General features: G+C 53.9%; 1 protein-coding gene across 4 annotated transcripts; it reads right to left on the bottom strand.

Moving 5' to 3' along the window:
- Positions 1–212: 212 nt before the first annotated feature.
- ZDHHC1 (zinc finger DHHC-type containing 1) lies at positions 213–15,223 on the bottom strand. Of its 4 annotated transcripts, none has more exons than XM_030298452.1 (11): positions 15,192–15,223; positions 13,561–13,803; positions 8,415–8,590; positions 6,729–6,830; positions 6,190–6,314; positions 5,934–6,110; positions 5,552–5,664; positions 1,902–1,984; positions 1,571–1,658; positions 1,362–1,440; positions 213–1,257 (listed from the first exon to the last, which is right to left on the bottom strand). In XM_030298452.1, the coding sequence occupies exons 1-11, from the start codon at positions 15,198–15,200 to the stop codon at positions 974–976; spliced, it is 1,479 nt and encodes a 492-aa protein (XP_030154312.1). In that variant the 5' UTR covers positions 15,201–15,223; the 3' UTR covers positions 213–973. The 4 variants fall into 4 exon arrangements, with proteins under 4 accessions (XP_030154312.1, XP_030154313.1, XP_030154319.1 ...); XM_030298453.1 differs by having other exon boundaries at positions 5,934–6,092; XM_030298459.1 differs by having other exon boundaries at positions 1,362–1,599; positions 5,934–6,092.
- Between the last annotated feature and the right edge of the window lie 206 nt (positions 15,224–15,429).

Raw genomic sequence — 15,429 nt, 5'->3', positions numbered from 1 at the left:
CAGCTCCACGGCCTTCACGCCCGTTGGAGACCAGCCCTCCGCAGCTCTGGACGTCCTCGGATGAACCCCTAACGGGAAAAGAGCCTCATCTGGGGCTTTGCCCAAAGTTCAAGGCAGGCCCCCACCTCCATAGGGAAGATGAAGATTCCCAGAGCGGCAACCGAAGGCCGTTTGGGAACAGGAGGGGGAGCCAGAGTGAAGGGGGGGGGGGGGAGGGGAGGGGGGGGCAGAGGGCTGGCAGAGGAGCGAGAAAGCCCTTCCTCTCAATGGCAGTGGGTTCTAGAGCTGGCTCAAGGCCACAGCTCTCCCAATAACGTGTGGCATCCCCAGGCCACAACTCAAAAGCACTGAGAGCAGGAGGGACCAATGCACTAATCACGAATCCCCAAGCCCCCCAACAGTAATCCCCACATCAGGAAGAAGTTTAAAGACTTCTGAGGTCTTCTATTCCCACTCCACCCCGGTGCCGGCCTCACAGTCCCTGCCCCCTCTGCTGCCTCCGGATCCCAAAGCCTGTTTTCCCTTTCAAGTATAAACCCTATTTTCAAGACAAATAACCTCCTCCAGGCAGCCTTCCAGGACTTTTCACAACGGGGGCCCTGTACCTGAGCACCTTAGGTCCTCGTGTACCTCTCTATATGACAACTTAGGTGGCCACTCAGTGTATGAGGGGGCTCATCCTACCCTCTGCCCCTAGACCGACTGACAATGGTCCAGTTCCAGGAGGGCCTATGGCCCTTGCCATTAAGAAGTATGCACTAAGTCCGCAAAAGCATTAAAAAAAAAAAAAAAAAGTTTATTGGAGCATCATGGCCGGTTGGGGGGGAGGGGGTATTGCTGAGTCATGGGAGAAGGGGACCCATCCCGCTGGCCATAGGGGCCCCTAAAGTGCACTCGGTGCGGCAAGGGTGGGGGTGTTGCATAGAGAGTCGGGATGGCCGGTCCTCCTTGGCCCTCCTGCCTCTCCGCCCTGCTAAGGTAGGCCGGTCTCTGGACCGCCCCGCGCCCCGGGCTCGCCGCTGCTTGGGCTCACGAAAACAGCGGGCGCACGCACCTGCAGCGCCAGCCCCGGCTCTCGGCCCCTGCCTCCAGGGGTGGCCAGAGCAGCGCTGCCCAGGCGTGTCTGCGCCACTGGAATCTCATCCATGGACTCTGCTGACGCCGAGTGGTAGGCGCCTGCAGGTCCAGTGGCATGCACTGGGCTGGCGCCCGCGGAATCTGATGATGAGCTGGAGCTGCGACCTGGGCCCCTGGGCCCTGCATGGATGGAGGAAAATGTGAAACTTAGGGCTGTGAACACTCTCAGGGCCCTACCTTTCCTTCCCTCGGAGTTCAGGATCTGGTCAGAAAGGGACACTCACCCGACAGCCTGGGCAGCGGCGATTCCCGATCCGAGGTGCCAGAGGTTGGCACCTTATACACACGCCGCTTCCTCTTTTTCTGCAGAGACATGGGGAGCCTGAGTGCCCCTTCCCCAAACCCCACTTCACCCAAAGAAGGAGAGGAGTGGGGCAGGGTAGAGGCTTCTTTCCCATACCCTTCCTCATGGGCCCAGCACAGTCCCCCTCACCTGGGGTCGGATCCGGGGAGGCAGAGTCTCTGGGGAGGAGGGTTGGGGGGGCTCCATTTGGCCTCGGGTGGCAAGGAACTGAGAAAGACTAAGGGGAAGTGGAAGGGTAAGTGCTGGATGCCCATTGTTTCCTCAAATCCCACCCCTCTGGATGTTCTGAAATAAGCCACCCTTCCTAGCACACAGAAAGGGGCATTGATTTGTCCAAGGGCATGCCAGGCTGGACCCAGACCTATACTTTGGCCTTGACCTACCCCTTTTCTCCCACCTTGGATGTCCCTGCCATGCCAATGAGAGATGTTCAGGTGGCACATGCCCAGGTTGCACTCACTTGGCATTCACGGTGGCAGGCCTGGCCTGGCCAGGGGGTTCTGGGCGCACATGGCTGAAGGTCCGCATGTAGAACTCCATCTCCTGGGGAAGGTGGGGGTCAGGGAGGCTGGGGCCAGGTGTGGATCCAAGGCCTTCTGGGTACTGAGCCCACCCCATCCTGTATCCAACACCCCATCCTGTACACAATACCCCACTTCTCACTGGTCTCTGTGGGAGGTCTGGGCACAGAGGTTTCCGACTGTCCTCCAGGATTCCCAGCTATGCTGGGAAAACCCCTCTGTAGGCTGAGGCTTAAAACACCCATTTCCGGGCCTTACCCCATCCCTACCATCTTCCTCACTTCATCTAGTCAAACTACCTCCTCCAGAGAACCCCCAGCCTCATAGGTCCAATGTACTCAGTCTGCTCTGCCAAGGTGGGTGGTGGGGAAAAGGCTCTCAGAGCAACCCTCTCCTACTTCTTGCTCCTCCCAGGGCTCTAGTCTCCCTGATTGTTTCCCTGGCTGGGAGACTGGCCAGACATTCATACGCTGGGGTGTGCACCTGAGGCTATGTGCATGACTGGATGGGAGCTGAGTCCTCAGGGTACCAGCCACAATCTTAGCTACCTGGGTGGGGGAACTAGTGGGACCATGCGAGGTCTCCCCCACCCCAAAAGAGAAGGCAGTTAAAGAGGTGGGAAAAAACAGCACCACAGCCCCCATCTGGGACCAGGCTTATGGGCAAGTTCTGTGTCTACTTTAGTCACTGATCCTCACAGTGACACTGTAGTGGCAGCACCAACCCCTGAAAGTGAGGGGACCTGAAGCCAGGAGGACACAGAAGTGGCCTAAGCCTGCCACCGAGCACAAAGGACGCTCATAAGGACTACAGGTGAGGAGACAAAAGCGAGGAAAAAGCCAACCCTGGTGGGGTGTGGAGGCAGGGGGGGCACCGGGACAGCTGTCGCCTGTTCAACAGTTGTTTCCATGGAGACCGAGGCGTCCTGACTAATGCAGAGATGACACTGTAACAGCAACGCCGTCTCTAAAACAAGCCTATGTTTGGGGGCAACGGCTCTAGAGTGGGGCCCCTCCCGCATTCCTGCTCAGGGTGGGGGTGGGGAGGCTGCCTTCAGGGCCCTGGAAGATCTGGGGGATAGAGCCCAGCTGGCCATGGGCTGCCTGCACAGATGCAGAGATTGAAGCCCAGAGTAAGTCTCATGCCCAACCAAGGCCCAGACTAGCCCTTTGTAAAGTAGTGTGGGGGCGCCAGCCTCAGGAGAGGAGCACTGGGAAAGAAGCGTTCAGAGGCCAGTCACAAGAACTAGAACCTCAAGGTAATGACTGGGACCTCACGGTAATCTGGCCTCCCCCATCTTTTCTCTTCCCCCAGTATGGACTCGGCACCCCTCCAGGGCCCAGCAAAGAGGGGCAAAGTATTTCTTGGTGCCCCTGGGCTCCAGAAGCAAGGCAGGGTGGGAGGAGCAGCAGTTAGAGGATGGTCCCAGAAGCCTGAGGGGCCAGGGTGGGACAGGAGCCAGGTCCTAGCCAGCTGGGGAAATTTGAGGGTATACCAGGGTATCCCCATTCAAACCCCCTTCCCTTCATCACAGCTGTCCCCAGGATCCTCTCTCAGCTTCAAAATGTGTACATTCCTCCAAAAAACTAAAAACAGAACTACTCTACGACCCAGCAATTGCACTACTGGGCATTTATCCAAGGAATACAAGTGTGCTGTTTCGAAGGGACACATGCACCCCCATGTTTATAGCAGCACTATCAACAATAGCCGAAGTATGGAAAGAGCCCAAATGTCCACTGATGGATGAATGGATAAAGAAGATGTGGTATATATATATATATATATATATATATATATACACACATACATACACACACACATATATACATACAGTGGAGTATTACTCGGCAATCAAAAAGAATGAAATCTTGCCATTTGCAACTCTGTGGATGGAACTGGAGGGTATTATGCTAAGTGAAATTAGTCAGAGAAAGACAAAAATCATATGACTTCACTCATCTGAGGACTTTAAGAGACAAAACAGATGAACATAAGGGAAGGGAAACAAAAATAATATAAAAACAGGGACGGGGACAAAACAGAAGAGACTCATAAATATGGAGAACAAACAGGGTTACGGGTGGGGTTGTGGGAGGGGGGATGGGCTAAATGGGTAAGGGGCACTAAGGAATCTACCCCTGAAATCATTGTGGCACTGCATGCTAACTAATTTGGATGTAAACTTTAAAAAATAAAACAAGTTAAAAAAATTTTTTTAAATGTATACATTCCTCAAACAGCGTTGATGGAGGGAGGTGGGTAGGGGATGGGCTAAATGGATGATGGGTATTAAGAAGGCACTTATGATTAGCACTGGATGTTGTATGTAAGTGATTAAATTCTATTCCCGAAACCAATATTACACTATATGTTAACTAGAATTTAAATAAAAATTTGACCAAAAAAAAAAAGTGCACATTCCTGAATGGTAAATGGCACTTCTCAGCCTCAGAACTCTCCTCTGTGCAATGGGACAAACACATCCCTCCTCTTCCTGGGGAGGCCTCCCTCAGGTCACATACAGATGGTATTAAATGCCCTTGCTGGCACACCTGACTCCAAAGCCTAGGCAAGCAGTGACTACAGGGCAGGGGCCTAGATCCCTGTAGTCTAAGCATCTTAGGACCAGTCCTGCCTCAGTGGGTAATGACTATGAAGCTTGAGAAAGTCTCCTGCCTAGGGAATGCCCACTCCGAGGATAGCTGCCACTGCACTTACAAGGGTTCAATGCCAGGCACCAGTGTGTGTACATAGTGGTGTGGCAGGAGGGTCACCACCAAAAGTCAACACTCCCCCCGGGCCTCCCAGGCCCTACCCCTGGCAATGAGAACAGAAGAGGCCGGGTCCCAAGCCTTCTCCCAACCCGCCCACCAGCCTGTGTTTGTGTCTAGTTGCCATGAGGACTTGGGATCCAGAGTTCAGCCTTCCCAGCAAGGCCTGCCTGGGCCCCCTGCCTTCCCAGTCCCCGGGGCCTCCAAGAACTGGACCACCCCCACCTCCAGCTGCTGACCTCAGGAAGCCATGGGGCGTGGGAATGGGGATAGACTGGTCAGTAGCTGGGCTACAGGGTTCCTGCTTCAGAGTGTAGGGACTTTAACTCTTCGCAGACCCAGCGTTAGGCTCATCTGCAACACGGTTGCAGTTATATTACCTGCCTCATGGGCTCTTTTAAGGATTAAAGAAGGTGATGAGTCTAAGGTCTCAGGGTCACGGGTAGAGAGAATTGACATCTCCATCCTGGTGACCCAGTCGCTGACCCATCTCTCTTCTGCAGCCCCAACCTGCCCGCTTCCAAGCTCCCACATCCCATGCCCTCCAGCACATACTCGGAGCCCAGACAGGCATGTACATGGGGTCGGGAAAACACGGGGCTTCCTCTGGCTGTGCTCACACTTGAGCAAACAGACATGTGTTCAGTACAGGCTTGGCCTTGCCCCTCTTGCCTCCAGGTGCTCCCCTGCTCCAACTGTGATTCCAGGCCTGCTTTCCTTTGCCCTGTCTCATTGCTGCTTGCTGCACAGCCACCGCCCCTCCCACACCCAGGCCCCATCTCCCATCCCCTCAGCCCTCTGGGCGACTTCTATACCTGAATGGGCCGCATCTTGGGGGGACATGACTCGAGCTCCCTGTGGGCCCCCTTTGCCTCCTGTGGCAGGCGATGCTGCACGATGTACTCATAGGTGGTGAGCTTGTGCCACACTGAGGGGGTGAGGAGAGGGCTCAGTGCAGTGGAAAGGGGATCCTAGAGTTCAGAAGGTAAGGGAGGGTACCCAGCCCCAGCCTGAAAACTACTGTCCCCATATACACTAATCCATTAAGTGAGACCAGGCCACCATCAAAAGCCAATACTGAAAAAGGAGCATGGCTTCAGGGTTCTATGGCCCAAGTGGTACCTCCCTGCAGGCTAGGGACCCCTATCCACCGCAAGGCAGGTATAGGTATATGTGAGTGGGGGCTGGGGGACTTACTGAGATAAATGTGGAAGCACAGCAGGTGGCCAAGCAGGGCTGTGGAAAGCAGGCCCAGAAGGATGAGTAGGGCAGCCAGGGCTAGGATGGCAGGAGCCTGGGTCTCCACAGGGGCAGCGGGCAGGAACACGAACCACACATCTGTGTGATTCTTCAGGACTGCAAGGCACAGGCAGACTGCTCATCCGGGCTGTGACCAATGACTAGGACAGGCCCAGGGTTGGAAGGTGGAAGTGGGCCTGGAGCCGGGACTGACCTTCAAAGTGGCGATTGGTGCGCAGCCGCATGGGGTTGACAAAGAACTCCACAAAGACATAAGTGGCCACCAGCACGAGGAGCAGGACACCCAGTAAAGCAGATGCCACACTGTGTAGAAAGAGCCTGGGCCCAGCCGTGGGCAGCTGTCAGCACCCAGGTGCTCCAGCTGGATAAGGGCCCAGAACTCAGAAGGGCCCATGGTTGGGAGGGGAGCCAGGCCTCTGACCCCACAGCCCCAACTCCTCACGAAGCCAATGACTTAGGGCAAAGATCAGTTTGGGCAGCCACCCCAGCAGCATTCCCACCATTCTGTGGACCCACAGGAGAAAGCCCCCAAACCTTCCCTCAGCAGTCCCAGGTGGCAGCCATCAGGAGCATCACCCTCAGACCAACACATTAATGCACACCAGCGCACAGGTCCACCAAGCACCGCACCCCCCGCCCCCTGCCCCGCCTCATACGCAAGCTCAGGGTTCCTGGCTCACACTCGGACCTGTGCATCCGCAGGCACCCTTGCGGCCCGTGCCGCGCTCTCACCTGTAGTTCCTCTCGCCCACGCAGTTGTTGAGCCACTTGCAGTGGTGGTCGAAACCGCACACGCACTTGTTGCAGGCGCTGCAGTGCTTGGAGCGAGCGCTCCTGCGGGAGGGGGTGGAGGAGCACAAGGCGGTCGGCTAGCTTTTCCCGCACTTCGCCACCGGCCTGGCTGGGGCCACGGAAGACCGGAACGCCGGGCCTGGAGCGCGTTACCCACCCCACACTCCACCGGAACCTGGAAACGGCGACGGGGAGCGCGCACGCCCTCTGGTGGCACTGCGAAGCAGAGCACCCACAGGAGGTCTGGCTTCTGAAGAGCCAGGGTAGGAGGTAGAGGGGTTGGGAGGCATTACACTTAACCGCTAAGGGATTGCGCACCTGCGTGATGGTGGCATGAAACGGAAATGGGGCTTCTTTTCCAAGCAAGGACCCCTGCGCCAAGCCAGGAGACGATGCAGGTGTGGCACCAAGGAGCAGAAGAGAGCAAGGCTGCTGGGTCCGGGGCCTGCGTTGCTTTTTCTGACATCTCCATTTTTTGAGTCCCTATTTCCCTGCCAGTCTATGGGAATTTTACTGGCATTCTTCCAGAAAACCTCTGCCAGAAAAAGTCTGTCTAGGCTAACCCAAAGGGAGCCAAAGGAAGAGGAGCAAGCTGACATCTGGGTGAACAGCAGTTGGCTGCAGGGGGTCAGAGGAGGTGAGGCCACATTAGGAATGCAAGCCCAAAGGGGTGTGGGAGAGTGAGCTGCAGCCCCTTCCCCAGAACAGAGTGGGCGGCCATTGCCACAGCATCCACTTAAGAGCAATGCACTGACTGGTGCCTAGTGAAGGAAAGGATGATCAGACACCAAACTCCTCAGTGCCTTAATGCCATTGCCTCTTTCTCTGTCCTGGGGACATACCCCTTCAACAGGCTGTGAACATTAAGATTAGAAATGTAGAGCTAGCCTTGGACCATACCGCCATCCCCAATCCCCTGCCTGAGGCTGGAAGCTCCAGGAGAGTAGGGAGGGACCTAGGGAGGCAGTCCAGAACAGCCAAGGAGGCATGGGCTCTGCAAATTCTGACTGTCCTTCCCACTAGCAGCATGATCTGGAGTAAGTCACTTGGCCTCTTTGGGCTTCAGATTCCTCATGGGTAACTGAGGATAACAGTATGGGCTTGGGGGCCAGGCAGGCTGGATTGTGAATCTAGCTCTGCTACCCGATAGCCATATGACCTCAGGCATAGGTCATATGGGAGCACTGGGCTCCCATATGAGCATTGGGCACTTCCTCTTCTGTGACGTGAGGTGCTGCCCACCCTGCAGGGTTGTTCATAAGCACTTAGCACATAGTAAGTACTCAAGCATTAGTGCCCCTCCCCGTCCCTATCTGGGAATGCTTGTGAGAGATGGGGGTAGGGGAGTCACTGGCAGAGTCAGTCAGCAGAAAAGTCTGTGGCAGTGCCAAGTGTCTCCTACTGTAACTGTTGGAAATGCCATTCCTCATCTTCTGTTTCCAATCTCCTCCTTCACCCAATTCTCTGTCACTCTGTCAAGATTCTTGACTGTGTAAAACACGAGGTTTCTGAGGCATCAGCATAACTATAAAGCCCTGGGCATGCCCTCTCCGCCTTGAACGTATGCTGGCAGTTCCCCGGGGCACAATCACCACCCACACACACCCTCAGTCCACACTCACTCACACATCTACGTCGCACAAGTTGCAATGCAGGTCTTCAATGACGTGTGCATGTTGGCTGCGGTTGAAAATGGGCAGGGGGCCTGCATAGCTCTTGTCCCTCACATTGGCATCTGCTGGATCGATGGAGACAGCAGTCAGGTGAACCACAAGGTGGCCGGCAAAGATGGCGCCCATGCACTGGCCCAGAAGGTTAAAGACTCACTCCACACTCTGCTGGCTGGAAGCCCCTCTTCCCCACTTTCCAGGGCCAGGTAGCAGCTCTCCACCTCCATATGACTCCCTCATGCAGAGACTCTCTGCCTGTGCCACCTCTTACCTCCAGCCCCACAAGAGCTTCCTTGAAAGGCCTCTTCAGCATACCCATGCCCCAGATGGAAGAGAGGAGCCATCTGGTAATGGAGCTCACAAGGCACTGCCTACTGTCGCTGAGCGGCCCAACCACAGGGCCCTGGCCTCACTGCTCCAGTCCTGGCACAGGCCATAGGCTGGTCTGATGTTGGAATCTGATCTGGTTTCAGATTCTAAATGGTGAAATGAGACTGAAAGAGATTATCCTCTAAGGCCCAAGGACCCAAAATATAAGTTCTAAGTTTGTTTCTCTTCCCTTCATAGGAATTCGGATCTGAGAGGGAAGCAGCCATCCTTTCTCAGCAGCTGGGCCAGATGGAGAATCACTTGTAGGTAGGGTCCAATATACCCACCGCCTCCCTGACTGGAGTCCAGGTACTTGGAGCCCTAGGGCTGAGGATTCTGGGATGGCTTGACATATTCAGCGCCTGGCCAGGGGCAGCCTGGCTAATTCCTGGGGCTGAAACACAGATCATTCAGGACCTATCTGCTCAGTGAATAGAACAAATGCAGGGGACGAGTATCCTGACAATTTGCTGCAAAGTCTACATTTGTAAAAATTCACCAATAGGTTCCAGACAGCCATCTGCCCTCCCTCCCTCCATCTGTCCTCTTGATAACCAGGCAGACCTCATATCCTTCCATCATTCATCCCTCCATCAGTCGGCTGCCTAACCTCCTTTTTCCTTCTTCCTCCTCCTCCCAGTGGCCAAATTTCCATACATGTCTGTGTGAGTCAGGCTCTGCCCTAATATGCTACACCACTGCTGAACACGAGGACCACAGCCCACGAAGGCCAGACAGCCCTGGCTGTGGGTCAGGCCTTCACTTCTTCCCTGGGTACTCCACAGTCTCCTGACTCTGTTCCTCTGGCCTCAGTGCCCTTGAGCCTGCCCTTCACTTGATCCCAAAGTGAGCACTGAATAGCTTAAATAAAGCCTTGCCTGCTTCAATTTTTACAGTGGCTCTCGATGGCTCTCAAGTTAAAGTTTACTGTTCTGTTCAGTGCCAAGGCTTCTCTTGCTCTGGCTCCTGTCACACCTGTCTGATATCACCACCCACTACTCCTCACCATTCCAGCCTCTCTTCAGACACACTGAATGTAGGCAAACATTTAGTTTTCTGCTCCAACACTCCTCCCATACCACTCCCTGGTTCATTCATTTGACTGTTCACTCAGGTCTTTCTCTGCGCCAAGCTCTGAGGGCTATGCCAGGGGCAAGACAGACTTGGGCCCTCGCCCCAAGGAGCCTACAGTCTGATGGGAAACACATATGTTAATCAAATAATGGGTTGATTACAATGAAGGAAGTTCATGGGACCATGTGAATTTACAACTGAGTAACCTCATCTAATCTGAAGGGATCCGGAAAGCTGAAGCATCATCTCAGCTGAGACTTGGAGAGGAACAGATAATGTAAATAGGAGGGGCTTGGCTGGGTACTGGGACCAAGTAGAGTCCCGGCCAGAGGGGTGGCTGGTGTGTGGTTCCAGCTCAGCTCGTTGCTGCCATGCTAGAATAAGGGCACACACCACCATATTCTAACTTTTCAAAAGGAACTAGAAATCTGGATTTTTATGAGGTCTCATTTTTTAAATGTTGACAAAAAATAAATAATTCTTAAAATACACCTGCTAAAGGAACACTTAAGACTGTCCATTTTGTGTGTTAACTGTCCCCCAATTAAAAAAGAAAATCTGGGGGCGCCTGGGTGGCGCAGTCGGTTAAGCGTCCGACTTCAGCCAGGTCACGATCTCGCGGTCCGTGAGTTCGAGCCCCACGTCGGGCTCTGGGCTGATGGCTCAGAGCCTGGAGCCTGTTTCCGATTCTGTGTCTCCCTCTCTCTCTGCCCCTCCCCCGTTCATGCTCTGTCTCTCTCTGTCCCAAAAATAAATAAACGTTGAAAAAAAAAATTTTTTTAAAAGAAAATCTGGAGGCACCTGGATGGCTCAGTCAGTTAAGCGTCTGACTTCAGCTCAGGTCATGATCTCACAGTTCCTTGAGTTTGAGCCCCACATTGGGCTCTCTGATGTCAGCGTGGAGCCTGCTTCGGATCTGTCTCTCTCTCTCTGCCTCTCCCTCACTCGTGTGTGTGTACGCTCCTTCTCTGTCTCTCAAAAATAAATAAACATTAAAAAATTTTTTTAATAAAAAAGAAAATCTGGTGGCAGCTGGGTGGCTCAGTTGGTTGAGTGTGTGACTCTTGATCTTGGGGTCGTGAGTTCAAGCCACACTCTGGGCATAGAGCCTACTTTAAAAAAGAAAAGAAAAGAAAATCTGTAGGCCAAACAGGCCTGTGGGCTGCCGGTTCTGGACTTCTTATTTAGCTGGGTGTTCGGGTAGGGAGAGAGTCAAGAGCCTTCCAGCCAAGAGACCAGTGGTGTCAGAGGAAATAATGTAAGAGGCTGGGGAGATGGACAGAACCCAGAACATGAAGAGTCCTGAGGATCTTGAACATCATTTCTTAAGACAGGAAGAAGCCATTATGGGATGTTAAGCTGGGGAGCTACTTTATCAGATTTGGATTTTGAAAGGGCAATCTGCTGCAGGAACACGGGTGGACACAGATGGATTGGCCCAAGAGTGTGTGGGGGGAGACCTATTTGGAAACAAAACAGTCATCTAGGTAAGAGAGGCAGATGGCAGTGGGGAGGAAAGAGGGCAAGCTTGGATAGCTATTTAGGAGCTAACATCCACAGAACTTGATGACTGACTGGATATAGATGATGAAGGAAAGGGGCAGAGCCAAGAGTACCCAGAGAGGTGACTACAGAGGAGGATGGGCACATAGCAGATCCGCATCTGAGCCCACGGTGGTGTTGGTCTAGACAGCCCTCCTCCTACACCCATAATCTGTTGTATGGCTCCTACCCTCATACCTACCATGTGATGATCTCTAATCTACAAGGCTTTCCCCCAGCGGCAGGCTGAGCACCCCAGGGCTGGGGGCCTGTCTGACTCATCTTTGCAACGGTAGGTCCCAGGCCACTTCCAGGCCCCAAGTAGATACTTGCTACACACCATTACCCTACCTCATTCCTCAGGGGCCCTGAGGAAGTTTTCATAAGGAAGGTGGCTTTGATGGAAGGAAGGAGAAGCATACAGGCCTAGAAGTGGGAGTGCCAATCCTGGTGGCTCTGTGAGCCTCCACGTTGCCCAAAGGAATCAATGTGGAGAGGACAAAACCCTTAAATCGTCCCACTGCCTCAGAGTCAGGTTGCCTGAGCAGCCCTTCTTGTCTCGGTGGGTATCAGCTGTGTGACCTCAGGAAGTCGCTTAAACTCTCTGAGCCCTGACTTCTTCATTAGTAAAGTGGGGAGAACACCTTCCTTATAGATTATTATGAGGATTGAATGATATAATCCACATACAGGGCTTGGCACAGTGCCGGGCACATATACATGCTCAACAGATGCTAGCTACTCTTGTTTACTGTTTTTACTCTGACTGTACTCACTGCAACCACATGGTTATGAATCTGGCTTCCCAGGTACCCTGGTGGTAGAAGCCCAGATAATCCTGAGTGAGGGGTATGCCCATTCCAGATCATGGGAGGAATATTTCACGAACCACTCTACTTAAGAGCACTAAGGCCTAAGTCCTGTTGGTCCCCTCAGGGAAAGGCCAGTGTTCCATTTACACAGCTGATGACTAGGCCCTGGGTCCTAGTGAACCAGGAAGCCCCCCCAGCGATATTGCTGGTGTCTGAGAACAACAACCTTCTCTACAGTCCTTCTCCACATGTTTGTCCTTGTCACTCACCAGCCAAGGGCTCTGTGGTTTCCCAAGAAAGCACACTCACACTTCTGGCTCACATATTCTGGTGCTCACACACACACCCTCGGTGCTCCTTTCCTCTGCGAAGCAGGCAGGACTCCTGTCAGACAGAGGAGGAGGCTGAGAACCGGGGAGCCGGCCGAAGCTGCTCAGCCTTGTCTGACCCCTGAAGGGCTGAGCTGTGACCAACCTCGGCTGCTGACCCTACGCCCGGAGCTTTCAAGTTAATCTCTGCTAACCTCCTTTAGCCCACCCTCGCCCTTCTCCCCCAGGAAGCCCAAGAAATCATTTTCATGAAGAACACACATGAGGGCACCCTCTTCTGGGCACCCTCCGGACAGGGGCACATAGCCACCTGTTGCACCCCAATCTCCTAGCCTTGCAGCCATGTCCTCGGCTCCTGGAGGTTGTGGCCAAGGCTGGGGGAGTCATACCACTGGGCTCAGGCAAGTTTGTGTTTGTCACTGTTCCCATGAGTTTCCAGGGCATCTCTATCCCTCCTCTTGTCAACTCAGCCTCACACTAAGAGTCTGGTTTACAAAACCAATGAGCTCCTAAACAGTCCTGGGTACAGCATAATTATCTGACTGTACACAAAACCACATTTTAAATATACCAGGAAACTTACTATGTAAAAGAATTCTACCATGACTCTTTTTGAAAAGTGAAAGATTCTTTTGTAAATGGAATAATTACTCTCTATCCCTTGTCGAGCTCTGGACACAATTAACATTAAGGCTCTCTTCTGTGATCACTCTTGCGGTATCTCAGTTGACAAGGTTCCTAGCTGTGTGGGCTTTAAATGCTCCAAGGTACATTAGGTCCATCTGCTCACCCCATCAGGCAGAGGGGTCAGATGGGGATTGGAAACCAGGCAGGGAGGCAGCTGGTGCTCCTGGGCAGAGAGGGGGCCTGCCTGCACTCTGTGGGGCTCTGGAGCCCAGCTTCAGGCCTCTGCCATGTTCCTCCATCCACTGCCCCAGTTCTTCCATGTACTAGCCCCACACTTTCCCAAGGATACAGCATAGCCAGCGGGCACCCAGTGGTGAGGCAGGAGGGGAACAAGGACCCCAAAGCCAATCACAGCGAAGAAGAGGTACAGCAGCCAAGCCACAATCTGGAGCGGGTGAGGGGGCCAGCTCCACCCATTCCGGCGGGACCGCTGGCCCTGCAGCTCCAGGGAGGGTCTGCTGGCCTGTGCAGGCGCTGTCCACACACTCTTCTCAGGGGCTGTCTTGTTGGAGGGCTTGTTGCAGACGTTCATCTCCAGAGGAAGGAAAAGTAGAGAAAGCATTAGCCTAAGGAGGCCTGGGCTGGAGCCCAGAGCCCCATGTGGAGAGCAGGCTGGGATGTCAAGTCATCTCCCAGCTACTCGGCAGAAGAACTGGGGCCCTAGCATGATGAAGACAGGCCATGGGGGAAGGTGTAGTGGAGTGTTTCTCAAAGCCCCAGAGCAAGCTCTGGCCCCAGCCCTGGCCAGGACAAGATAGGAGGGTCCAGGGTTTATTCAGAACACAGTGTGGCTGCCTGTTACTCAAAGTGCTGTCTCCACAGCCATCAGAGTTAAACCCAGTAAGACATGTTCTCATCTGGTAACAATATCAGGCTGGGGCCAGAGCAATGAGAACACATGCTGATTCTGTTAGTCACCTCTGTCCTGAGGCCCAAATGCAAGTGTCAGAAAGGGCCCCCTTACTCTTTGCTAGAGGAAACATGGACTAGGGGTGCTCAGAAGGGGTTCTGGTGTCTGCCCCTGGGCTAGCACGTAATCCCTTTAGGAGAGAGGCTGGGAACAGCGGGGATGGGGCGTGGGGGAGCCCTTAAACCATCTCCCCTGTGCCTCAGACTTCTTGGCTGGGGAGGGGCCAGCATGCAAGAGAAGGAAGGATCCCCCCTTGCTTCCTTCCAGCAGCAAAAAAGACCATGTTTCTCTAGGTAAATTTGGGCCTAGTGCACTGAGAAGAGACAAGTGGGCTGATGGCCTTTGACTCACTTGAGAGCTCGCTCAGAGAAGGGTGGGCCTCCTCCACAGCCAGACCACCAGATGGCAGCACTCCCCCACCCCTGTCCCACCATCCTTTAGTCTAAGACCTGGCCTAGGGGCCAAAATCACATGTAAGGCAGGCAGGGTGTGCTGTCATTACTGGAGGAAGAGCCCCACCTCCAGAATCTTCTGGGCCTGAGGGAGGACTAGCGCCTGGGCAGGCAGCGCCACACCTGGGGAGACAGGCCAACTCAGAGCCCTTGATGGGATGGCCAGGAGTAAGGGACAAAACCCTGGCAGCTGGACTCTCCTTTCGGGAGCCCATGCCTGTGGGCCAAGGAGTCTGACTATATCAGAAAGTACAGCAGACCCCCCTCAGCACATCTACCCGGAACACCCTCCTCACATCTTGGCCCAACAAAATGTGATTTGGCCTTCAGTGCCCACTTTAAGCATCACCAATCCAGGAAGCTTTCCCTGATGCCCGAAACAGAGTCAGGGGGCCCTCATGCTCAGTCTTTCATGGGCAAGTCACTTTGCCACTTGGAACCCTGTGTCAGCCCCACATCTGCTCCCTGTTATGCCAATTTTCCCTAAGGGTAGCAACTGTACTGTGATTCACTTACCCCTGCTCCCCACATGCCATTCCCCAAGCACCCAAAACATACCTTGTACATAGTAGGTGCTCAGTAAATGTTGACTTGAAATCATCTGAAATAAAGGGAAATGTGGGTGCGATAAATGGTGTGGAATCCTGGTCCACCCAGAGCCATCTGGCCCACTCTGCCCTGCCTTCGATCTGCACAGCCACCATGCAGAGACATACCTCTTGCCCAGCTCCCCCTGCCACTGGCTATTATTACCCTGACTGCCGGACATTCACACTTAGCCACTGCTTCATCCCAC

Source organism: Lynx canadensis, chromosome E2 (genome assembly GCF_007474595.2).
Source record: "Lynx canadensis isolate LIC74 chromosome E2, mLynCan4.pri.v2, whole genome shotgun sequence".
In the NCBI taxonomy this organism is placed as follows: Eukaryota; Metazoa; Chordata; class Mammalia; order Carnivora; family Felidae; genus Lynx; species Lynx canadensis.
Note: the sequence above shows the minus strand (reverse complement) of the source record. Positions and strands in the feature narration are given on the sequence as shown.